At 57.4% G+C, this 24598-nt stretch overlaps 1 protein-coding gene across 7 annotated transcripts in view; it reads right to left on the bottom strand.

Moving 5' to 3' along the window:
• The window catches only part of CABIN1 (calcineurin binding protein 1), a 157664-nt gene that overhangs the window by 8790 nt on the left and 124276 nt on the right, over positions 1 to 24598 (bottom strand). For all 7 annotated transcript variants that reach the window (XR_004262242.1, XM_032256649.1, XM_032256648.1 and 4 more), the window contains 4 exons: positions 7573 to 7736; positions 6494 to 6590; positions 4801 to 5469; positions 3290 to 3364 (listed from right to left, as the gene is read on the bottom strand). Coding sequence is in view for 6 of the 7 variants with exons in the window: in XM_032256649.1 (XP_032112540.1) it covers positions 3290 to 3364; positions 4801 to 5469; positions 6494 to 6590; positions 7573 to 7736 (1005 nt within the window). In the remaining variant the exon portion in view is untranslated. The remainder of the gene's footprint in view (positions 1 to 3289; positions 3365 to 4800; positions 5470 to 6493; positions 6591 to 7572; positions 7737 to 24598) is intronic.

Raw genomic sequence — 24598 nt, forward strand, 5'->3', positions numbered from 1 at the left:
CACACCTTAGGGTGCTAGTCTGGGAAGTGTATGTCCAGCAGGACCCTAGGCATGGGCACAGCTCCCAACCAGGGAATGCAGGCACAAACAGGTGGTCAGTCCCGGAGGGTGACTTCCCAAGGGCTCATGGGAGAGTCCTGAGAGAGCAAGTGGGATGCTACAGGAGTTTGCTTCCTGGGCTTGATACCACAGCCCACTGTGACCCACTGCCATGGCGCCCAGTGCTGCCCCCAGCTTGGCCTCTGCCTGAAGCCTGGTCTTTGCAGCTGCTCCCACCACAGGCCTTTGATTTCCCGATAAGCCGGGCCCTAGGCCCTCCGAGTCTTCATCCACACAGTTCCCTTTGTCACGAGGCCCTTTTGGGGGCTCTTTTCAGAGGGCTACTTTTGCTCCCACCCATAGGCAGCCCTGAGGCAGCCTTTCACAGCTCAGCTGAGGGGCTGGGCCTACCCTTCAGCCCTCCCTAGCACCAGGCCCACTGTACTGTGGGAGCTGGCCCACATGGGGCCAGCAGCACCCCCATTCCCATCTCCATGAATGTGGGAGAATCACGTGCCTGCTGGTAGGTACTTCAGTGCACATTGTAGGAGGCAGTTTACTTCCACTGATGACTTTGTGTCTTCTGACATTTGTCAGGCTAAAACACCCTCTTCCCTAGTTCCATATGGTTCAGGACAGGTCCCTGTGGACTCTGCCATGTACTGGGTGTCTGGGATGAGCCCCAGGCCAGTGCTCTGGGGCCCAGCCTTGTGCTGTGGGCAGCCCATTCTGTGGGAGGTGGGGCAGGAAGACAGACCTGTCTCTCGGGCCCCATGGGCCTGCAGCGGTGCCGGTGGTATCGTAGCAGCTTAGCTGGCAGCATGAGCAGACATGCTGGGGAAAGGTGAGTACAGTGTCCCTGTCCTTGCTCAGGAATGGGCCTCAGCCGTGGGCACTGAGCCTCTAATTACATCCAGAGCACCCTCCAGGCGGGTTCAGGGCTGCCATGGCAACCGGGACATGCCGTGAGCAAAATGGACACTCCCTGAGGAGCGGGAGCAGTGGGCTCAGATGGCAGAAAATGGCCTCCAAGATTGGGCTTGAGGGAGGAGAGAACCAGAGGATGGCAGCCAGCACCCACAGTGGCATCTTCTCTGGGCCCAGGGTAAGAGTCCTAGGTGGGAAATGCAAGGAGAGGGCCCGGGGCAGATACCAAGGTGCCCCTACCACACCAGGGTCTAAGACGTAGGCAGGCAGGTCTGAGCGTTGTTAAGGCCTCCTTCCCTCCACTCCCCTCCACATCCTGGGAGGGGACTGCTGGGGCCTGGCCTATCATCGCCCAGCAGCAGGCAACCTGAAAGGTAAAGACCTGGGTCCCCTGGCTCTGGCCAGCCCCATAACCCAGCCTGTGTTTTCCGAGGTCTCTCACAGGAACCTCTGCCCAGCGAGCCCTCAGGGGTCCTGATAGTCATGTACCTCAGCAAAATGGGGCCTGGCCTTGCCCTGGCTCCTGCCAGCTCAGTACCCCTTTTTTCTCAGGCTATGGTGTGGGGTTGTGGGGGGTTTCCTGTGTGGGTCTACCTTTTAAGGATGTCAAAAGCAGAAACAGCCCTCCTCTCAGGAGTGGTCACCACTCACATGTCTACCTGCCCCAACTGGATCAGTGGAGGACGCAGGGGTACCCTGGTGGGCCTGGGCCTGGGCCTGTGCCTAGCACTGCAGCCCAGGTGGCTGTGCTGTGTACTCTGCTCACCTGGACAATAATGAAGTTGTGGGGACTGCTGGGGGTTGGGGCACTCCCTGCCAAGGACTCTGGCCCTTAGCGGGGACCAAGCTCACCTATTCCCCTCAGCATGTCCCATCTGGCCCACAGCCTGCTTGGTCAAAGCTGAACCTCCTGGGCTTCCTCAGACCTATAGCCCAGGCAGGCGATGGGGGTCCGAGGCCCCATTCCACTGAGAGGAAGCCTGTCTGGACCCCAAGGGCAGCTACCAGCCCTCTGCTAGACCTGGAACAAGGGGATCTGGGGCGAGGCTACTGGGGGCATCGGGCCACCCCTGGGGACAAGAGGCTGCACCTACTCAAATGGCAAGCCACCTACCCCTTTGGCCTGCGCCTACTCAAATGGCAAACCACCTAAACATAAGGCCTGGAGGCTTACGTTTTAGATAGAGACATCTACTCTCTCTGCCTGCCACGCCTGCCCTCCCTACCACAACATTTCATTGAGCTGCGATCCCACCCCTTCCACCTCTTCGGTCATTGAGACTCCTCCTCATAGCCAGACCCTGCCCACTGGCCTTCCCTCAAGCTAGGCCTCTCCCACAGAGACTTCTCTCCTCCAGATCCAGCCCCTTACTTGCTCCTGCTCAAGCCCTTTCCAGCCTCATCACTCTTCATAAACAGTCCTGGCCCCTGGATCCCCATATCTATCGGGCCCCCATCCTCACTGCCCTGGCCTTGCTGACCAGCTGGCCCCTGGGAACACTCTCCTTCCTGGCTATTGCCCTGATCTGCCCCAAGTCTCTTCCCTGTGCCTGTGACCAGGCCAAGGTCTTTGGCCCTGCCTGTGCCCTCTCCTGGCTTCTGATGGCTTCAGGGACACTTACCCCAGGTCTCTGGCCTGTACTGTCCCTCCAGGTGGGGGCCCCTGACCTTCCTGACCACTTGGCCTATCTCTCTTGGAAGAGTCTCAGACTCAACACAAATCCAATCTCGACCCTGGCTTGGGGTCCTGCCAGGAGGGGCCTCTCCCACTCCCCACCCCCTGCCATATCTTGGACCCCCTGACCATGGCCTGGCCCCCATCCTCCCCACTCAGAAGCGTGGCTGCCTTGCTTCCTCCCTGCTCAATAAACTCCAGGACTCCTGCCTACCCTCTTAGGACACCTTGCCCGCTACATGCCTTCCCCTTGGGGGCCCCTGTACAGGCTGCATCTCTGCCTCCCCCCCTAGCCACTTGGCTCCTAACCAGCCTGGCTCTAACATCACTTCTTCCACTTCTGTCCCAAATAGAATGGTGTTCCCAGGTGAGGTCAGCTGACTAGGGACCATCTTCCTTGTTACAGAAAAAGTAGCTGAGGTGAGGGGGCTCCTCAGCATGTCTGAGCTGGAGTCTGGGGCCTGTCCAAGGCCCTGCCCACCATGGCCATGGGCTGGAGGCTCAGCTACCCCCTGCTCATCTCCCCTTGGCCCAAGCTGACCACAAGAACAGTTCCAAGAGTGAACCTGCTTCTCAGTCTGCATCGTGGGGCCTTGACGTGGGGCAGGCTCTGCAAGATGAGACTGGCACAGGCGAAGTTGGGCTTACCTGTCTCTGGGCGGCAGCCCCAAGGTGGACCTGGCAGAACTTCACAGCCTGCTCCAGCGCAGCCTCCTCATCCACCTTAACAGGGAGATGCCCGAGATCAGGGGACCCAGGCCATTGTGGCTGGCTTCCCCGGAGCCCTGTCTGTATAGGTAGCATACCAGCCTGTGCAGGGGGCATGCCCTGTGGCTCAGGTGCCCACGACCGCCCCAGACTCTGCTGAATCGCCAGCTGTCCCCACTGCTGTCCACACCCAGACCCCACCTCCCAACTCTTCACGGGTAGCAGGGGAAGGTGCCTGTCCAATGTTCAGGTGGCGGTGCCTGCACAGGTCCCACAGCACCAGTTACTGGGGCCAGGACTGAACCCAGCTATTCCTCTGAGCCCATCTGGCCATACCAAGTTCATTTCTATGGCTGAGTTACTTACATCCTCACAAGCTGAAGCTGGCAGGCAGACTCAGGGCCCCAACCAAGCCTTCAAATTCGGCTGAGGCCCAGTGGCTAGGGGATGAGGGGAGTCTCCTAAGCTAGAACGTGCCCCTTAAGTGGGCAGGATGGAGGGCTGTGATCAGAGTGGGAGAGGCCATTCGGAATTCCAGACCTGACGGTGAGAGCCCCATGCTGTGTTGAGTGCGTCCAGAGATTCAGTGCCCAAGGTACATATGATATGGGGCAGATGTGGGGGGTGCATTGCACACTGACACGTTTAGGGGAAAAACTGTCAGGGACGGTCATCCCATTTCAGCCAGTCACTAAATTTTGAAGATTCTTCCTATCGGAATAATTTTAAATGGAGAAAAAGGAAAGTGCCTGATATATTAAAATAAAATCTTTTTTAAAAAAGAAAGCAAAATAAGAAAGGCATCTCTGGTCACACTCAGGGCACTGCAGCCATCTTTAAATGAGAGCCACAGAAGTCTTGATAGAAATGCCCTAAGATGTGCCCAGAGGCCCAGCACAGCAGTGGGAGCAGTGGTCCAGACTCCCTGTGCTGGTGTAATGAGGTTTCTGTGATGGGCTCTCACTTTCTTCCAGGTTGAATATCAACTTTTTTTTTTGAGACGGAGTTTCGCTCGTTACCCAGGCTGGAGCGCAATGGTGCGATCTCAGCTCACCACAACCTCTGCCTTCTGGGTTCAAGCAATTCTCCTGCCTCAGCCTCCCCAGTAGCGGGGACTATATGCACGCGCCACCATGCCCAGCTAATTTTTGTATTTTTAGTAGAGACGGGGTTTCACCTTATTGACCAGGATGGCCTCGATCCCTTGACCTCGTGATCCACCCGCCTCGGCCTCCCAAAGTGCTGGGATTACAGGCGTGAAGCCACCGTGCCCGGCCTGAATATCAACTTTTTAAAGCTCACTGCAGAAAGTGAACAGTGGGGATGGGGTGGGAACAACACCTAAACCCACCCCAAGGGCAGGCCTGGGACGACCCTCCTTGAAAACAGAAAGGCCAGGGTGGGGGTGCTGCCAGCAGACAAGTGCCCTCAGGCCTCTGCCCACCGCCCACCTGCTTGATAAGCATGTAGGTCTCCGACATGATCCTCTCCACACGGCCCAGGTCATAGGCCACGCCCTTCTGGCCCTGCTGCCACACACGGTAGGCGTCCAGCAGAAGTGTCTTGCCAGACTCTGTGTCCTCCAGGAGCTTCCTCTTGCGGCTGAGCCGGGGGAGCGGCTCCTCAGGGTGGCCATCCCCCCTGGTCCCCATGGTGGTGGCAGGAGCAGGGGCTGGCTGGGCTGGGGTGAGCAGGGTGGGCTGCTGCCGGGCACTGATGCTCAGCTCCTCCAGGGACAGCTCAGTGGGCCGGCTCTCAGTGCCCCGGTCCCTCGGGGGGCGACCTGGCAGCAAGGGTGTTGTCTGCTCCAAGTCTGAGTGGCGAATAGTGGCCTCGCCTGTGTCCATGGGCTCAGTGGGCCCTGACCGGGGGCTCTCCTTGTCCTTTCGCTCCCCACTTTGGTCTGCACTGTCTCCTGCGTCCATGGCCACAGGCCGGTGGTTGAGAAGGCCCACTTTGCCCCCTGGCTCGGGGCCTGGCCCTGAACCATCAGTCAGAGGGGGCTTCTTCGTCTGGGGGAGGCCCTCCTGGCCATCCTCAGGACTGGCCTTGTGTGAGACATCGGTGGTCATCCTGGCTCCAGGGAGGCCACAGACCTTGGGCCCTGGGCGTTCTGACCCCTACAAAGAAACCAAAGGCAAGATGCTGTGTCGTTGGTGTCTCCACTGCAATGAATCACCTCTGGGCACTGGTGTGCCCATCCTGGGCCTCTCCCACCTGACATCTGTCTGGCTCTGGATATCTGCCAGCTGGCCAGGGCTGTGTCCCAGTTATCAGAGAAGAACACTGGGCCCAGAGGCCTGCATGAGAAGAGCCGTCCCTTCTCTGTACCTCTGGCTGCCCTACCACACTCCCAGGTAGCAAGGGGCTGATGGGACTCTGGAGGTGGTGCTGCTCCTGAATAACAGGCCTGGGCTGAGTTGGGGCAGTATTGTCCAGCTCTTCTTCGACTCCATGATGTGAACTCTGGGCAGCTCTGGGCATTTTATGGGAGGGGACCTGTCCAGGGCCACCAAGCATGTTTGCTGCAGAGCCAAGTCTTCCTGTCCCCTAATGCACGAGGCCTGCGGTTGGCGGCTGGCTGGCAAGGACTCCTCCCCAACAGGCTCGGGATGCCAACCTGATCCCCTGCACCGAGTCACAGCCAGCCCTACCAGGTATAAGCTCTGGAGGCAGTCCTGGCTCAACTCCCAATAGCCCCACCGGCTAGGCTGGCTACTTAACCTCCCTGGCCTCCTCTAGGTGCTCAGCTGTGAGAAGGAGGCACTGCTACACCTGCCTCGAGGCTGAAAAGGGACGATGCACGCACACAGTGTTCTCGCAGGCCTTATCAGCCTGCTAGGGAGAGGGCTTGGGACCCTGCCCTGGGTGATGCACGCCTTTGGGGAGCTCAGTTTTGTGGAGTCACTATGTCTCTTACTAATCACCAAGTGCATCCATGCCTCACTGAATTCACGTGCATTCATTACCACGGTTGACCTTCCCTTCCTAGGAGGAGGCAGGATGGGTGCTACCTCATGGATGGGGATCCTCAGGCACATCCTGCTTAGGTGTGTGCAAACGGTGGGATTGGGCCCACCACCTGGGATGAGCTTGGGAGCGTATTCACGGGCCGTGGAGGAGAGGTGGATGCAGGTGGCATACCTCTGCGAGCTCGCTCAGTGTGTCCTCCAGCACCTTCACAGTGAGGATGAAGGCCCGCTGTGCCAGGACCTGGCGGTCAGCATCTCGTAGATACTTCCTGCAGTCATACAGGGGTAGTCAGAGAGGACGGGAGAGCATCTGACACCACACAGCACTGCTGGATGGTGGCTGTTGCCCATGCCTGCCTTAGGGATGCCTTGAGGTTGGTTCCTCAGTGTCCCTACTGCCCACCTGTTGGGGCTGCTCCCCTAGAAGCCTCCTGAGCTCCCTCTACCCACAGAGCCAGTAGGCCTCTGACCTGGCACCAGCCTGCTGCCCTTGGGCCCTCTGCAGTGGGTCCACCCTGTGTGCTGGGCTCAGTGACAGCTGGGGAAGGCCTACCGCTGCTTCCTCAAGCATGGCTGCAGGGTGCCCCAGGCCCCAGCTGGAGGCCCCTGAACTCCTGGCACACCGTCTGGCACGAGGTAGGTAAGTGAGACAGCCAGAGGGTGAGGCAGTGCAGGCATGGGAGGGGGCTCAGCCCAGCTGATGGGGTGAAGCCTCCAGGTCAGGCCTATCTACATCTGAGCTGCATCTCTTCCAGGACCCCCCAACACCCCCCATAAATGACAGCTGCAACAGATGGCTCTGCTGTCTGTCCTGCCCTTTCTGGCAGAGGGCTCTCTGTTTACCATTAAGGCCTGGGCACTCCTGTCGCTCAGCCCACTGTTACTGGCCTTTGTCTGGGGGTTCCCCAGCCGTCTTCTGAACATCTGTTTTCCTTACAACCTGATAGCACCCAGATAACCCTGAGTTGGGGGAAGCAGGAGGAAAGAAAAGCCTGGGTTGTCCAGAGTCTCAACCCAAAACCAGGATCAGTGATGACAGCCTGTGTCTGCCCCAGGGTGCCTGGGGGCAGGAGGTGTTGTTTAGGTTCTAGACACTGGGACAGAGAGGACCCTGAGGTGAATGAAGGGCTGATCCAGGCTCCCAGACAGTGGGCCTCACAGCTGGGCCACAGCAGTGGAGAGGCTGCCTGGAGTGGGTGCGCCCCTGACCCACACAGCATGCTAGGCTGTGTCCAAAGTGGCTGCACTCACTTGCCCTGGTCTGGGGTCCGCTGAAGCATGGAGGACACCTTCAGCAGGGTGCTGTGGTCCCGCAGCTGGGCCAGCACCTTGAGCAGCAGCACGATGGAGCGGTTCATGTGCCAGGCGAAGCTGCCCGGCCGGTCGATCTCGTCCACGGGTATCCGCCAGATGCCCTGTGGGATGGATGGCACAGGTTGAGGCAAGAGTCTTGGGGACATCCTGTCTGGTGTCCTCTGGAACCTGCCACAGTGCCAAAGGGGACGTGTCCATCCAGGGGCTTCTTGGACCCCCCTCACTATCTCAAGGAGGACAGAAGTGTATCCCCACCCTTACCTATTTCCTCCTCCTAAGTGGCAGCAAAATGATTGATACGCCCACTGCTCTGCAGCCTCCACTTTTGTATGGTTGCCTCTCATATGTTTGCGGGACCTGTCCCCTATGGGATGCACTTAGGTGGAGCCTGATCAAATGTGAAGACACAGTGAGAGGCCCAGTGTGTACACTTCCCTGCACAGGTGCTTACCCAGCCACAGGACCACTTGTTAGAGGTGGAACTGCTAAGTCAAAGCAGGCTACAGGGAAGCTCTGGCAAGGCTCCACCCTCACCCACTCCCTTCAGCAGTGCCCAGGGAATCATCTGCAGCTTCTGAGATGCCGGGGTCCCCCTACCTCTTCCCACTTGCCATCCTGCACCACTCCTCTATGAAGGCTTAGCCAGGGCAAAGTTGGCTTTGGGGAACTGCCCCCCCATCATCTCCCTTGGCCCCCGCTTTACCTGCTGCGGCACTGGGCACACCCTACCTATCACTAGCTCCAGAGTCTAGTTCCCTGCAGTGTCCTAGTGACCAGCATGGCATCTGAAACCTACTTGGGGTCCAGGCAGGGTGTGTGGAAAGCACAGATGGTGGAGGGAGTGAGTGATGAGAAGGAACAGGCATTAAGGAGGCCCAACTCTGGGGTGGGACCTTAGGGGCCTGAAATAAGTTGACAGGCTCCCAGATGGGACCTTGCAGCCAATCTGCTGGAGAAACTAATGCCCAGAATGGACCAAGGTTATGAGTGACACTGCCTTCTCCTTGGCATTGGGCCTGGTACACATCACGCTGCAGTACAGGGTTCTGGGGACCTGGGCCACTGGACACAGGGACCACTGCAGGATGTCTACGTGGTGCCCCTTTCAGGGCCCTGTCCCCATGGGTCCTTGCTGATTGTCCACAGTATCTGTCCACAGGTGTGGGCCCACCCTGCTCTAGCAGTCCTGGGAGGGAAGCCAGGCACCTTCTGCCCTGATCCGTTAAGGCCTGAGAAGAGCTTAAAACTTGCAGCTTCGAGCCCTTGTGGCCTCTACACTGGCTCCTGTTGTGACATGGAGGGCCCACCTGCAGGGTGGGGGACTGTTTGGAGGCCGGCAGCCACCTTCTACCTTCTGGCAGTGCCTGAAAAGGACAAAACTAGGGTGCTGCAGCTATCCACACTTAGGGTGGCAAACATCAACGCTGCATCTTCCTACCATGCATTTGTGGTTCCTGCAGCAGCTTATGAAGACACCTGCTTTCCAACAGACAGGGTCTGTTTACAGTAGGCGCCAGAGTGGGCAGACACTGTCTCCTGGGCATCCATCTACTGCAGCAGTGCGTCCTGCTAAAGACCCTCCTATCCCTGCACCTCCCAGGGCACCCAGACACCAACAGACACACCCATGAGGACGGGTCTAGTTTGCATCACACACGCCAGCGCAGTTTGGATCCCCATCTCCCTTCCGTTTCCTTTTGTAACATAATACCGCTGATTTCAGAAAGGATGGAAGACCAAACAAATTAGGCAGTGAGTCCATGGAAAAGCAGAAGGGAACCACAGATGATGCCACCCGCTTGGCCACCCCCACGCTATCGTGACTCTCAAAACTTTCCCAGCCAGCCCTGAGAGGCTTGAAAGGCAGCATTTTACATTTGCATGTGCTCTGGTTTCATTTTGGCATCTTGCTTGGCCTTTTCCTGGTAATAGTGTGCTGAAGGGCACGTTTCCCGGGCAGGGTCAGGCTGGCTAGTGTGTCCTTGTTCATCTCTTCACTGTATCTTCATTCACATGCCCCAGTATGGGGGTTCCTGTTTTTATATATCATGTACTGGGCACCATTCCCAAAAGCCCCCTCTTCTGTAACGGGCTTGTCCTTTCCCTACCCCCAGGGTTGGCCCCCTTGCCTGCTTAGCAGGGCCTGAGACCTACCCGCCAGCCATAGGAATTCAGCCAGCAGGTGGGCCCCAGGATCCCAGCCTGGCTTCCCCTCCTATTGAGAGTCTTTGGGAATACCCCTTCTTCTCTGTGGCATGCGGTGGTATGTAGATGGACATATGCCCCGAAGGGTGGGGAGTCTTCCTGTGGCCATGAGGCTGGCCTCCAGAGAAAGCTGGTCTGAAGAAGGAAGCCACCAGGCAGAGTCATGAGCAGCTGGGTGGTAGTAAACCAACTGGCTTTCTGCATACACCAGGTAGAGCTGGGCTTCTGTGTTTGCAGCCAGAGACCCAATGAGAAGGATGACACCAGCAGCCCCAGGATGATCTGGACACGGCAGTTCCCCTCGGGGGCAGCAGCCACAGCAGCCCTCTCCCTCTTCTGTTCCTCTAACACTGGGCCTGTGGAGGGCTATGAAGTTCTAGAGAGCCAGGGTACTGAGAAGGGTCTCCTGGGGTGGGACAGGTGGAAGGGATGACCGTTGCTTTACCTGGTCTTCCTCACCATGACCCACACAGGGGGAAGGGGCATGGCCAGGTTCCAATTGCAGCAGCAGAAGACCCACTGCATTCAGCCCAGGGGGCACATGTTTGGGCCTCAGAGAGGGTGTGGGGAATGTGCCGGGGTGAGCCAGGGGGAAGCTAAGCCAGGGCCAGACAAGAAGGGCATGGACAGCAGTGACCAGGAGGAGGCCTGCCTGAGGGCAGGTGGAGGGAGCCAGCACTAGGTTAACACCCCCATAGCATCCGAGGGAAAGGCAGAGGCAGGATCACAGATGGGCAGGGACCAGGAGTAGCAGCTAGAAGCAGGAACCCCATGAGGAGGGTATCCTCTGGCCCTCTCCTAGTTCTCCCTCAGTCCCAGGTCCCGCTGCTCTGGCCATACCCCCTGACTTGTGTCTCCCAGCTCCACAGGCACACATGCTGTCTTCAGATTTGCCCCACTTGATTCCTGGGCCCTGGGTCACCAGGGCTGGGTTCCCTGGTGGCCAGAGTGGCTGGGATAATGTTTGCTTAGAGTTGAGGGCAGCTGCAAGTGCACACCAGCAGCCTCCAAGCACTTAAAGACACTGAGATTGTGCTGAAAGCTCCCCCTCTGCACCAAGCATCTCAGTCAATCCCCCAAACCTTCAGAATGCCTGGCAGATGAGGTCACAGAGTCTGACTTTAACAATCTGAATAATTTATGGAGCCCCAGACTAAGCTGAGTGCCTGATACAAGTTACCAAACCCCGCCTATAGCCTTAAGACTTGGTTGTCCTCCCACTGCTCTTGAGGAAACAGAGCTTCAAACGCTGAGTCCCGAGGTAGGGTGAGCCTAGGGGTCCACAGAGGGAGGGCATGACTGCTGTGATTTGGGAGCCCAGAAAGGCTTTCCCAGGGGAACCGAGAGCTGGTTAAGTGGAGGTGGTGGGGAGCTGCTGGGCCAGCCTGTGCTCTTGCCCTGTCCATTCATTTATGAGGGGGCTGGGAAGCAGGGTAGTGCCTGGGGACTGTTCGATCTTGGCAGGTGGTACCACTTAGAGGTGACAGATGTTCCTGAAGGTATAAAACACTGCTACTCCCGGTCCACGGCTCATGCTGTCTCCAGCACACTGTGGTCTCGGGGGAGCTTACTCCTGGAGGGGCACCTGCTCTCTTTTCTGCTGGACACAGCCTTTTCACTCAGCCAGGGCCAACCCTGAGCTCGACAGCCTGAGGCCACAGATTCAAACACAGTTCTGGTTTACAGGAAACCCCACTGCCTGCTGCTGGGTCACTGCTTGGGCCATTTTTAGTAGCACAGCCCAAGGCTGTTTTGAGACTCCCTGGGCTGAGGGTTCCCAGCCCTGTCACCTTCGTGGACCCCACCTTTTAGTCATGACTCTTTCTAGAGCTTCCTCCACTTCAAGGGCACAAGCAAAGGCTCTTCAGGAAAACAAGTGCCCCTGGAAATTCCAAGGCAGGAAAGACGGGTGAGCAAGAGGCACAGGCCAGTCTGAACAGCATTCAGACCCAAGGCACGAGCTTGTCACAGAGTGGATGAGGGTCAAGTGTGGGCTGAGTAGGGACACAGAGATTCATCCTATGTTGACACTGGGAGGGACAGCCTGAGTATGTAATCAGCTTACCCCTCATTTTCCAGAGAGGGAAACTGAGTTCAGGTGACCTGCCAAGGTTTCCTACTGATGCAAAGTGGGACCAGGACTCAGGGGCAATACTTGTCCACCTCAAGTCTCTTCCTACAGCCCCGCTTTACACTCAGAGGAACAAGAAATCGGCAGTGTCCTTGTTTTACAGATGTAGAGATGGAAGCATGGAGAATGTAGTTTTGCCAAATCACCTCAGTTTTGAAAAGGTGGCTCTTAACCTTGGAAAAGCCCATGGCAGGGGCAGGCTGCCACTGGAATGCCTGCCGGTGAATGGGGTGGCTGGCAGGTGGCCAGTGTCTTCCATCAGCACCATGGGTGCCTCAGGGTGTCATAATTAAGTCCCTTGGGCAATGCTGCAGGAAATGGCCTCTAAGCAAGCTCTCAGCTGGCCTTTCCAGCTGTCCCCTGCTGCCACACCCACAGGATTCAGAGGCAACCCCCTGCCCCATTCTGGCATTCCCAGGGCCATGCCCAGCTGAGATGCCAGGTGAGGCTCAAGCAAGAGGTCAGAAGAGGAAGGAACCATACTTGGCAGTACCGGAATAGCTGTGAAGGAGCTGCCTTGGCGCTGCACAGAGGTGCTGAGGAGGGAACGCGCAGAGAGGTGCCAGCAGCCATCTGGGAGACCCAGGGCACCTGGCCTAACAAGGGAGCAGGCAGGCAGCCAGGCAGGTGGTCATCTGCTTCATACAGCAGTCTCTTTCCTCTCCAGCTCGTGCAGATTGTCCAATCCAAACCAGCCTGAGTCTGCTTGCAGCCTTCTTGAGCTTGGCCCAGCCTGGTCAGGCCCTGCCTGCAGGGTTGCCCTTAGCTTCCGACATCCGCAGCCAGTTTCAAGGGCCTGAGTCTTGGATGGAACAGCTGCCCTGCCACAGCCCCCTGGACTCTGAACTGCCTAGGGTGGAGCAGATGGTGGAGTAGGCAGGAGAGCTGCATCTCTCTGGCTCACACCTGTACCTCAAGGCCTTTGAGGAGAGCCTGGCTTCCTGGGGGCTCATGACCTATGAGGCAAGATGAAATCTCAGAGAACTCCTGAAGCCCCTGGGGGGAAGAAAAGCCCACAGGCAGAGAGTCAGGACAGACAGGGACACAGGCCCCTGGGTCCTGCCTGTAGACTGCCCAGAAAAGTAGTATTCCAGGTCAAAACCACAAATCTTGGCCTCCATATCCCTTTGCCCTTGATGTAGCCCTAAAGTAACTCTGATTCCCAAGAGGGCAGGAAAATATCTTGTCCCCTTCATGTTCCTAGTGCTACATCCAGGCTAGCCCTGAGTAGGCACTGGAGAGTTTATGCCACAGACAAATCCCCTTCAAGGATGCTGGGGAAGCCCAACTTCCCAGTGATCCAGGGGGAGAGGACAGGAGAGAGGCTGGAACAAGGAATAATGGGCTAGGAGAGCAAGGGCTGTGGGGGGTGTTTGAAGAAAGCCAGAAAAAACCAGGATGCAGCTGATGCCAGAGAAGAAGCCTCTGCCAGGCAGATGAGGAAACAGGCAGCTGAGTTGGGGTGGAGCAGTGACTCCCTCAGAGTCTATCCCACCACTTGCAGCATCCTGGGCAGAAAGTGTGTCATTTTAATCCTGACTTTTAACTCAGCTAATACAGTACATGCATTTTCCCGCATCATCAAAAACACACATCGAAAATGACCACAGAGCACTTCACTGGTAAGCATCTGGCTCTGAGACCTAAGGATTCTGATGAAGAATGCTGGGCTGAAAGTCCTTCCCCACAAAGCTTTTCTTCCGGATGGATCATGAAGAGGAGACCAAGAGAATGGACACATGAGCAGCAGGCTGGTCTCCAGGGGGCAGGGCCTGGTGCCTGAGCCGACACAGTGGGTGAGTGCCCTGTCTTCCTGGGCCTCCTAACTCCAAGCCAGCCCTGTATGCCCATGGTAAGATGGGTGAGCAAGGCTTCCTGGAGGAGCTCAGCTCTGCCAGCTCTGTTCACAGAAAACACGGCACTGTGAGCAACCAAGGGAGAGCCCGTTCCCCTGATGGAGGGATTCCTCCAGCACCCCTCGTGGCACGGGTGCCGTGGTGACTCAGTGCTCAGAACAGGCGAGGGCGGGGAGCCCACTGGCATCCCATTCCCAAGAGCAGCGGGCATGGGGTGTAGGAGCAGACTGCATTGAGCTGAGGGCCAGCTGCCGAGTGGGTGGCTGCAGCTAGAGAGTGATGGAGCCTCTCAGCAGAGAGGGCTGCTGGAACAGATTAGGGGCCTTCCCCCACCAAGAAAAGAATAAAAACTTCCTCCTGTTTCCAGCCTGTTCTTAAGCATCTCAAGCGGAGCCAGTAAGGGGATGGAATCTGGCCCTGAGGTCAGGAGCAGCTGTGGGGAAAACACCAACATCTTCCACAGTCTTGGGGACACCCCTGTCACCCAGAAGCCCACATGTCACCAAAATGGCAAAACAGCTTGGAGGAAAAGGAGGGGATGGCGTGGGGCGTGTAGGGCTAACTTCATCTCCTGGGGCCAACTGTCTTCACAGGCTGCCTGTCCAGCTCCTTTAACACATGATTTCACTTATACCTTGCTTGGGGAGAGACTTGTTCCAGGGCAGCCAGCCAGCAGGGAGCCAAGACTACAGCCGAACTAAGCCTACAAGGCTCTTTGCACTCTACCCGGCTTGTTCCCAAGGAAGATGGGCATCACAGACAGAGCCAGGCCGGATGGGCAGCACCCCTCCGAGCCCTGGCCCAGATTGCTCCTTCTGGAGCCTCCCTGCTTAGGAGTCCAGAAGGCTTTAGAGACAGGACTGAGTTTCCAGACCAGCAGCTCCCTATCCTCCTGATGCCCTGCAGAGCTGAGGGACCGGCCCCTCCCACACTCCAGCTCCTCCCCTAAGGTTGGGAGGAAAGGGGCCCCAGAGGCAGGCCAGGTCGAACACCCCTGGGGGCAGGAAGTTCCTGCAGCTTCTACCACAAACCTATCAGGGCGGGCCTCTCTGGCCGCAGGGTTGTGCACAGGCCACCAGGGGCGCCCTGGCCTCCGCCCACTCATACACCCCACCCCGCTCAATGTGGTCCTGGCTCTCTAGGCTGGGCTACTAACGGCAAGGGATTCCCCGCGCCATCCACAGGTAATGAGTTCTCTCTGCAGGCAAGGGCTGGGAAAGCCTGCAATTTGCCTGCAGCTGGCGCCCGCTTGTTTCCAGCCTCTTCTGCCAAATAAGACATCGCGCGCTAGGTCCCCAGAACTGCCGGGCTGTTCCTCCCCTCCCCCTCCCGGGAAAAGCAGAAACGACAAACAACCAAGTGCGTGGGGAGAGCCCCGCCGCCAACTCTCCTGTGGGCTCTATGTGCCGCACCCCCCATCCCATGCAACCCTTACCCCCAACCCCACTCTTCCTCCCACTCCTCTGCGGGGCAAGATCCTAGCCCAGCACATAGAGCCGGCCGGTGCTTGTAAAGCGCTGGAACCATTTTCCCGTCCCCGCACAGCAGCTATTTATAGCTAGAGAAGCACCGCGCCCGGACGCGCTGCCCACCCGGCCGGGCGGCCAGCTCACCATCCCCTGAGCGGCACCGAGCAGCTCCTCGTCGGCGCCTTCCGCCGCAAAGTTGCTCCGGCGGGCGGCTTTCGCTTTCGCGCAGCGCACGCCCCCACGAGCCAGCTCCTAGCCCAGGGCTTGGTCGGGCTGGATTCACCCGGGGCTGGATGTGTTGGCGCGTGTGCGGGTTTTACCAGCGCCTACCTCCCCCGCGCGCCGCCGCCCAAGCCGGCCTGGCCGCCCACCTGACGCTGAGCAGGGCGCCAGCCCGGCCTGGGCATGGGGGCGCCGCACCCCGCCGCCGGCCGATTTCCTCCGCGGGGGCGCTGGGGAAACCACAGCCTACGGGCTTCCTGCTGCGCCTGGCGCGCCGAGGCGGGGGGCGGCCGCCAGAGCCCACCCAGGGAAGACTGAGCAAAAGCGCAGCAAAGTGGAGAGCCAGGCGGGCAGCGGAGGCGGTCACGCAGTCCGGCCCGGGCCCCGGCCCCGACTCCAGCCCCCGCCCTTACCCCCACCCCCGACAAGTTCCTACCCGCCGGCTCCGCCGTGGCATCTGTGCAATGGAGCTAGGGCGGGCACCGGGCCATGGCCGCGGAGGCTCGGTCGCTCGCTCGCTCGCTCGCGGCGGGCCGGGGCGGGGCAGGCGCAGCCGGACGGGGCGCCGGCACTCGCCTGGAAGCAGGCCCAGGAGCGCAACAGACTTTTGCCGGCCAATCCTCTGGGGTTCCCTGGTCTGGCCGCCAGTAGCAGGCTGCGGACCACTGCTGGGCAAAGCGGGTGCAGCCCTCACTGCAGGAAGCTGCGGCCCTCAGAGAGCACGGTGTAGGGGTGGCCAGGAGTGTAGCAGGCTGGGATGGCAGTGGCCAACTGTGTGTGTGGGTTATCCTTGCTCTGCAGGCGGTGCCTATGTGAATGGCGCCCCCTGGAGTTGTGCCAGTAGTGCCCTGTGGCAGGCAGAGGTGTAGGTGTGTGGGGGAAACGACTGGCCACAGCCGAGCTATCCTTGCTGTTTCAGTTGGGCAGGGAGCGGGGAGTGAAGACCCCTGGAGTAATGTCCTCAGGGTAGAGGGCAGAAAAGACATGCCATGGTAAGTATGGGCTTTACAGCTGGAAGGGGCCTCACTTTCCAGCTGGGCTGTGAGGCCTAGAGCGAAAGAAAGCGCTGGGTTTGAGGGGTAGGGTTTGGGAGTGGTAGGCTGGGCGGAAGCCAGGCAGCTCGCAGGACACCCCTTCCCCTAGCCTCTGCATTCCAAGAATAGCAGCAGTACCCCATCCCCAGGACATGAGCAGCTTTGTAGAGCTAAGGGAGGGTTGCACTCCTGCCTGGAAGCGGGTACTGTACCCTGCTTCAGATGAGGAACAGGCACAGAATGGGAGGGTCTCACTCACAGCATCCGGCCATGCCCCGGCACTCACAGCTCCAGTGTGTACACTGCATCTTCCTGATTTCCTATGAGGGTAGGGTGCACTGGGGCAGTCTACCAACTCTGGCTGTTCCTCCTGCTCCAGCTGAGGGGAGGCCAATAAAAGGCAGGGGTGGGCCAGGCTGCATGGGCTAGATGAGAGAGATGCTGCCTCAAGCCTTGGCTTACCCACCCCCGACCCTGTTCCCCTATGAGCTTCTCTCTTATCACATAGCCCTGTTTTTCCCTTCACAGACACCCAGGGGCCTCAGACCTACTTGGCCCCTATCCTAGTGACATCTCTCTGAGCTGGCTGGTTTCTACCTGGCCTACCCCCGGGCTGGCTCCTGGAGCCAGCATTCCGAGGCTTACTCTGTGCCCCTTCCAGGCACCCATAATCCAAGGCAGCCCCAGGTCCCTCCTGCCCCTTCAGCCTGGGTAATACCACATTCTCTTCCCTCCTTCCCTCTCCAGGGGGAGCTCAGAGGCAATGCCTCAGCATCCTCTCGAGGAATACTGCTCCCTGCCAGGCACTGGACTTGCTACTGGGGACATGGAAGAAGCAGGCTGGTGTTCCCAGAGGTTATTCATATGCAGCAAAGTCTCAATGAGCACAAGCCACCTCAAGGCTGTGTGAGGATAAGGGACTCCTCGCCATGGTCAGGGTCTTAAGCAAGAAGTTCGAAATCTGCATGCTGTTCAAGCCACAACAGCCCCTTGCCATATACATTCATATAGTCATTTCACAGACGCACATAGGGAAAAGTTCAGAAAGGTTGGACACTGATGCAGTCACACAGCAATAAGGCCGCTATGGCTGGGATCTGGCTCCACAGCTAGTTGGGCCACTCCTCCCAGTTGTCCATAGGGCGGGAGCAGACACGAGGACTGGGTACCAAAGTGACACTCACACCTTGCATAGCTCATGACCTTACTGCATACCTTATCTACTTCCTGTAAGATCAAGTTGGACCAAAGGAGGCTGAGAACATGTGCTCTTCACACCCAGGCCAGGAAGAAACTGTGTGTTGTCTCTGTTGAGTGTGTGGCTCCCTGGAAACTAGTACCCTGCATCCCAGAGGCCTCCAGGTCCATCATGGGCCGCACCTAGCTCTTCCCCAGCACCCATGCCTTCCCACACACAGAGTAGGCTGGATGGGTGCTTTCTCAGACACACTGCCACAGAAGGGGTCTGCAGGTACCATTCCACCTACCAGCACAGATGACGACACTGAGGCTCAGTGAGCTGGGCAGCTTGGGGTGCTAGTGCCTGGCTATCACAGCAGGAGGGAGTCCTGTGGTGGAAGAGGGGAGCTCAGGGCTTCTATGCTAAGTCTCTGCAGTGTAAAACCTCTGGGGAGACTTCCTTGGGATAATGTTGCTCCCAGCTGGGCTCCAAGGCCCTGTGGCTTCCAGCCTCCTTGGTCTCACTCCCAGCACTACATGATGCCCTGCACTCTGTGCCTTCATCTGTGCCAGCCCTCTCCAAAACCCCACGAGATGGATACCACCATGTCTGACAGGTAAAAACACTCAGGCTCTGTGCATGGAGGTTCCTCACCAAGCTGAGCCTTATCCTGTCACCCCCACCCCCAACGAAGTGCTTATGTATATACCAAGAGGTCCTTGGAGTGTCATATGATAGTGTTATGACAATCAGAGGCTGGTGAGCCTGCCTGCCCCAATCCTTGAGGATTCTTTGGGATCAAAGAGCTGTGCTTTCTGGCACTGTTAGCACCTTATATGCAGGAGAGCCCTGCGGGTCCTCATTAACCACAAAGCACCTGGATGTCCAGGACACAAGCCTCTGACCACTGCCCCAGAGAGAGAACTGCTTAACCACCTCAAGACCACCCCTGAAGGCCTATGAAGCTGCAGCTCTCTGCCAACCTCAGGGGCCCAGGAGACCAGGCCACCCCAGCCATGCTCACCCATAGGCCAGCAGGAGCCTGCTTAAGTGGTCACACCCTCCTTGGAAATATGTGCTTGGCCTTTGGCTCACGTGGCTGGTCCAGGTAAGTACCTTCACGCCCCCATCCCAGTGGTGGTGGGCTTCTGGTCTTGCAAATCCAAGGCCCAGAGCTAGGCTGCTGCCAAAGGTGCTGTCAGCTGAGCTGCCCAGGGGACCTCATAGCCCTAGTGGCATACTATAGCCATCCCTTCCAAGACCTGAACGGATGCAGACCTGTAGATTTCTCCTGGCTTTTTTTTTTTTTTTAAGACGGAGTCTCACTCTGTCACCCAGGCTGGAGCGCAGTGGTGCGATCTCGGCTCACTGCAACCTCTGTCTTCTGGGTTCGAGCAATTCTTCTGCCTCAGCTGCCTAAGTACCTGGGATTACAGGTGCACACCACCATGGCCAGCTAATTTTTGTATTTTTAGTAGAGATGGGGTCTTACCATGTTAGCCAGGCTGGTCTTGAACTCCTAATCTCAAATGATCCACCCGCCTCAGCCTCCGAAAGTGCTGGGATTACAGGCATGAGCCATCGTGCCTGGTCCTGGCTCCTTTCTTGCTGTGACAAGAATATTCCTCAGCGTTAACAGTTCCAATTCTCAGCCTGGGAGCATTGAGGCTTCCAGTTGGTTTGGAGGCACAAGGCCTTGCCGCTGCTTACCTGCCTCCCTGCTGTGGGACACTGGCTCTGTGTGAGCTGTGTGTGGCAATTTTTCTACCTAGAGTGTGAACAGTGCTGAGCCTTACAGTTCCATGTCAGCTAGTTTCTTCTCCTTTCACCAATGGCCAAGACAGAGTGAAATGCGTTTCTCCTCCCTAGGCCCTCAGAACCCCAAAAACCATGTTGTCCAGATGCCTGCAGCCCCACTTGATTCTTGTAGGCTAGAGCTTCTGATGTCATTGAGTCCAACTGCTCTGCCTGTGTGAGCCATGAGTGAGGATACAGAGATAGGGAAGACAGAAATGACCTTTCCAGGTTAGTCACAGCAGGGATCGACTCAAGGATCCCTGTCCCTCAGTCTGGAGCTGCCTCTATCTCAGTTGACAGCTGTGCCTGGATCACGCACACATCCACGGGGACATCACATGCGGTACCTGGTGTGTACAGGGCTGTCGTTGCTACCAGTGCCCTACCAAAGGGGAAAAGATGCCCCAAGACGGCTGTGCCCACAGTCCCCTGTCACCAGGAGGCAGAGCTGGGATCTCAGTCACGAATGCCAGGGCTCTTGTGGACAGGCAGTGACCCAGCCACAGCCTGGGGGACTGAATGGAGGAGGGATGGGCCACTGGAGGGAGGCGAGGATGACAGGGGCCTGGGACAGACAGGAGAATGAGAAAGGCAAAGGGTACATAGCCAGTGCATGCAAAGGGGGTGCATGTGGCAGTGGGTACCATATCTGGGTGAGGACCTCTGTGGAAAGAGAGGGGTTGGAGGGGATCTGGAGAACACGTAGGGCAGAGAAGACTAGCTAGCAGGCTCCAAGCCCTCTTGATGTGAGCTAAGGCCCAAAGTGTGATCCGATGGAATCAAGAGCCTCCCTGAGGCAATAGGATGCTTACACTAGGCCCCTCTGAGCCCCACCCCCACCTTGCTGCCCAGGCTTTTAGAATAGCCCACTCTTTGGAAGACTGCTGAGCTGCTTCTGTTTCATCTCAGGAGGTGAGCCTGAATCTTAGAAAAGCCACATTGGACACACATATGGAGAAAAGTAGGGCAGTTGATCCATCTTCTGACCCCTGATCCCTAAAAAATGGCCTTTGTGGGCTAGTGGGGATCTGGCTCCTCTGGCTAGGCTGCAAGGTAGGGAAGGTCATGGGGAAGCAATGGGGCAGGGAGCATTCCTTGGGATCAAACTGGTTTCAGGCCATGAATGGTGGCACTGGCCGTGGTCTGTGCCAGGTGTCCTCCCTGGATGCCCTGCACAGGATCTTTGTACAGGGAGGGGGCTGAGCTGAACGGGTAGTAGGAACAGGCACTCTGGTGGCATGGGTTAGCTTGACCATGAGCCAGAGGTGAAGTCCTAGGCAGAGCTGGTACCTCCAAGGGCATTCGGGTTCCCAAGCAGGCTCACATCCCACTACCTCTTACAGCCTCATGACAGCTATAGGGAGAAATCCTTCAATCCCCTGTGCTGCCTCAGAGAAGGAACAAACTTGTCCACATCTGCCCTGCAGAGCAGGGCTCAGTCCAGATCTCCAGAGCTACCCCCAAACCAGAGGGACAGATTTGAGATATGACCAGAAAGACTTGACCTAAGCATAGCACTCCTCCATTACGGCACCAAGGCCTCCCACCCTTTCTGTGAGGAGGGGACAGGGGTCCATCTGCCAGGAATAGAGTCACTGGTTCAGAGCAGCTCTACACTGACACGATGCTCCCACTGGAGAATAGCAGAATTTAGCCTAGGTCTAGCTCCAAACCCAGTGCTCTTCCACCAGCGGAACCAGACGTGCCTCTGATTATCTGTGTCCAAAATATATCCTCTTAGCCAATAGGGAGTGAGGTCTTCTCAATCCCACCTCAGCCTCAGTCTCTCTAGGCCTGCACTCTAAGCTATGTAGCCCACTGTTCTCAGAGTTCCTTCCAGGAGCCACAGCACGCTGGCCTCCATACCCCGAGGTGGTTTCACTGCCTAGGACAGAGCCGGCCTGCTGATGGTGATGGTAGACAGCCCTTCAGGAATGGCCTAAGGTGCCCTCCCCACTGCGGCCTCCATCCAACCCATGAGCGACCCTCATGCTGCACAGTACTTCTCTTGGTTTTCCCTCCTGGAATGGCTTCTCCTGAGTCTGTCTGACAATCTGGCCAACTGCAAGGTCAGTGCAGGCCTCCAGGAGAGCTCCCGAGCACACTTGCTGAGGACTGGCAGCCACCTCTTTCCTGTACCTCCAGTGGCCTGAGACTCAAACAGTAGTACACTCAGGGCACCTGCTAAGAACTGGAAGTGGTGCTTATACCCAGCCTCACAAAAAGTAAAGCTAAGGACAGTGGGCTCCCAGCTAGTTGGAGCCCTCCCTCTTACCACTGTTCCCTGAAGCACAGGTATCTCGTGTCTCCCAGGAGAGGAGTGCCTCATCTGTAGCCCTTGGGAGCCAGCCTTCTGTGTCAAAGACCTCCACAGCAAAGCCTCTTTTCAGCACTCCACACCCCTGAGGCAGGGTCAGGTTCTTTCCCCATCAGGCCCAGGCCTCATGTGCCTGCCTGGCTGGGCTGGGCCATGTGGAGTCTGGGCCTAAGCCGAGGCATGGCCTGGAGTCCAAGACTCCTTCACCCCTCCTCTGAATACAGCCAGGTAGGCTCCTCCCTAGAAATAAGCTCAGAGCTGGACCTATGGTGGCCAGTTCCTGCTGTGTTCTCTCTCTAGTCTTGGGTTCCCAATAGGAGGCTCTGAGCAGTCTAAACAGATGATTCAATATCCCTCTGCAGCAAGGGAGTTTGGAGAACTCTAGGGAGTCTGTGTTCAGTGATGGGGTGGGGTCCATGGGGAAGAGCTATGAAGCTCTACCTGCTCTGACCTAACTTAATCCTAGACTACTTATTCATATTTGGAGATCAGCATTTCAAATCTTGTGTTTTGAATCAACTGAATCCCTGCAATTTCTTCATGTGGCCTTCTCAATTGGCCCTGATCCATCTCACCTTCTCCTCCACTGACCTCAGTGGGCCCTGTCTGCAGCCTGTGTGCCTTTATCCACAGTCCTTTTCCCTATCACAACTCCCCTGGACACAATGGCAGTGTTGTGCGCTGGGCAGGCCCTGGGGGCCTGTGGCAGTAGCTTGCTTTCCCAGAGTGTTCTCACATGACCCTCCCCATAACTCTAAGAGGTGGGTCTGGTCAACCCCACTTTGCAGATAAAGAAACTGAGGCTCACAAACACTGGCCAGCTTGCTCAAAGCTACTCAGGTGGGGAGTGGGGCCTGAGGCTGGCTAGAGTGATCTTTCCTGGGCTCACAGGTGGGTACAGGATACTGTCACAGAGGCCTGTGTGTGAGCGAGTCCTTGGCCTGTTCCTCCTGGTCCCTAGGAGCACTTGTCTGCTACAGCCTGTCATCATGGTAACAAGGCACCAAGCTCTGCTTTTGGATTTCAATCCCAATGCAGCTCTCTCAGAAGCAACTTGGTCAAACTTTCCAAATAGGAAAAAAGTTATGCGTGGGTCGGGGGAAGGCGGAGGGAGAAAAGAGGGAAGAGAAAGGGAGAGAGGACAAATTCCCAGACTGAAGCCACCCCAGAAAGGAGGCCTGGCCACTGAGCTAAGGGTTGACTCCTCTGGGATGGCAGCTGGTGGCAGGGCAGAGGAGAGCCCATGGCCTCTGCTGGACTCACACCCCTCCTGTGCAGGAGCCTCGGCTGCAGGGGGGTGCAGCCAGAGCGGGTGGGGCCTGGCCCTTCCTGCCTCTGCTGGAACAGCTGCCCTTTCATCTGTTTTCCATTTGGGCATGACAGAAAGGGTTCTTTTGGAAAAAGGACTGGAAAACCATTGACCTCATCCCACTGGCCCACCTTTGGAGATGGAGAAACTAAGGTCAAAGGGTCCGAGACCCGGAAGTCACAGCAGGACTAAACTCTGAGGGCAGGGCAGTGTCCACCCCTGGAGCAGGCACACAGGGATGATTGGAGGATTATGCTGGACTCAGACCAGGTTCTGTGGTCTTCAGAGCCCCTCCTGCTGTCCGCAAACCCCAGCCACACCTACTGAGGCTCCTGGCACACAGAGCAACCCCAGTGATATGCACAGCAAAGGATGGGAGCCCTCAGGACCGCCTGTGCCCTTTAACCCTGGGGCTCAAAAGTCAGCGAGGGCCCCTAGAGAGCTTTGGGTAGCCCCAGGCTCTTGGCTGCCATGAGAATGAATCATAAGCTAAACCTGGTTGCGCTGCCAAAAGGACACACTCTTCTGTTGGAGCAACTCCAACAGTGCCCATTTCTGGGCCACAGGAGGTACCACCTGGCCCCCTTGCTTAGACTTCTGTGGGCAGTACCCATGTGAAGTGAGCACCCAGTGGTCTGTGGGCTGAGAGGACAGTGTAGTGGTGGCGGCGCTGCCAAGTCTTCTCACAAGAGGGAAGCTTCTAACAGCAAACCCCTCTTCCTTTTGGCCCCCAAATGGGGTGCTTGCAGCCCTGCTCCTGCCAGGTCCTATAGGCTCCCGTGGCCACAGCCCTCCCTCAGCCTCTTCCTGCCTGCTCACACCCAGACTCTGCCTTTGCCTGGGCTGTCCTGAGTGTGAGTGTGCCACCTGCTCAGCCTACTTTCCAAAGCCTTGCTGAAGGCCCCACACCTCTGCCTGAAAGTGTACCTCTCCCTGGGCCTAGATCAGTGTCCTAGGAGGACAAACCATGTAGAGCATGAAGCTCTGCCCAAGCTGAGGGTGCCACACACAGGCCTGAGAAAGATGTGGCTAGGGCCAGGCACACTGGCTTATGCCTGTAATCCCAGCAGTTTGGGAGGCTAGAGCAGAAGTATGGCTAGAGCCCAGGAGTTTGAAACCAGTCTGGGCAACATAATGAGACCTGTCCCTACGAAAAAATAAAAAAATTAGCTGGGTCTGGTGGTGCATGTCTGTAGCCCCAGCTACTTGGGAGGCTAGGGCAGGAGGATCATTTGAGCATGGGAGGTTGAGACTTCAGTGAGCTGTGATGACGCATGCCACTGCACTTCAGCCTGGGTGACACAGTAAAGCCCTGTCTCAAAAAAAAAAAAAAAAAAAGAGGAGGGAAGGAGAGGAGCAAAAAGGAGGGAGGGAGGGAGGTGCTCTGAAAAACAACTTGTGGTGGGAAATGAAGTTCATGCTGAAAAATGCTCCTCTATTCAG

This window comes from Sapajus apella, unplaced genomic scaffold, assembly GCF_009761245.1.
Source record: "Sapajus apella isolate SASKATOON/1434 unplaced genomic scaffold, GSC_monkey_1.0 scaffold95, whole genome shotgun sequence".
Lineage (NCBI taxonomy): Eukaryota > Metazoa > Chordata > Mammalia > Primates > Cebidae > Sapajus > Sapajus apella.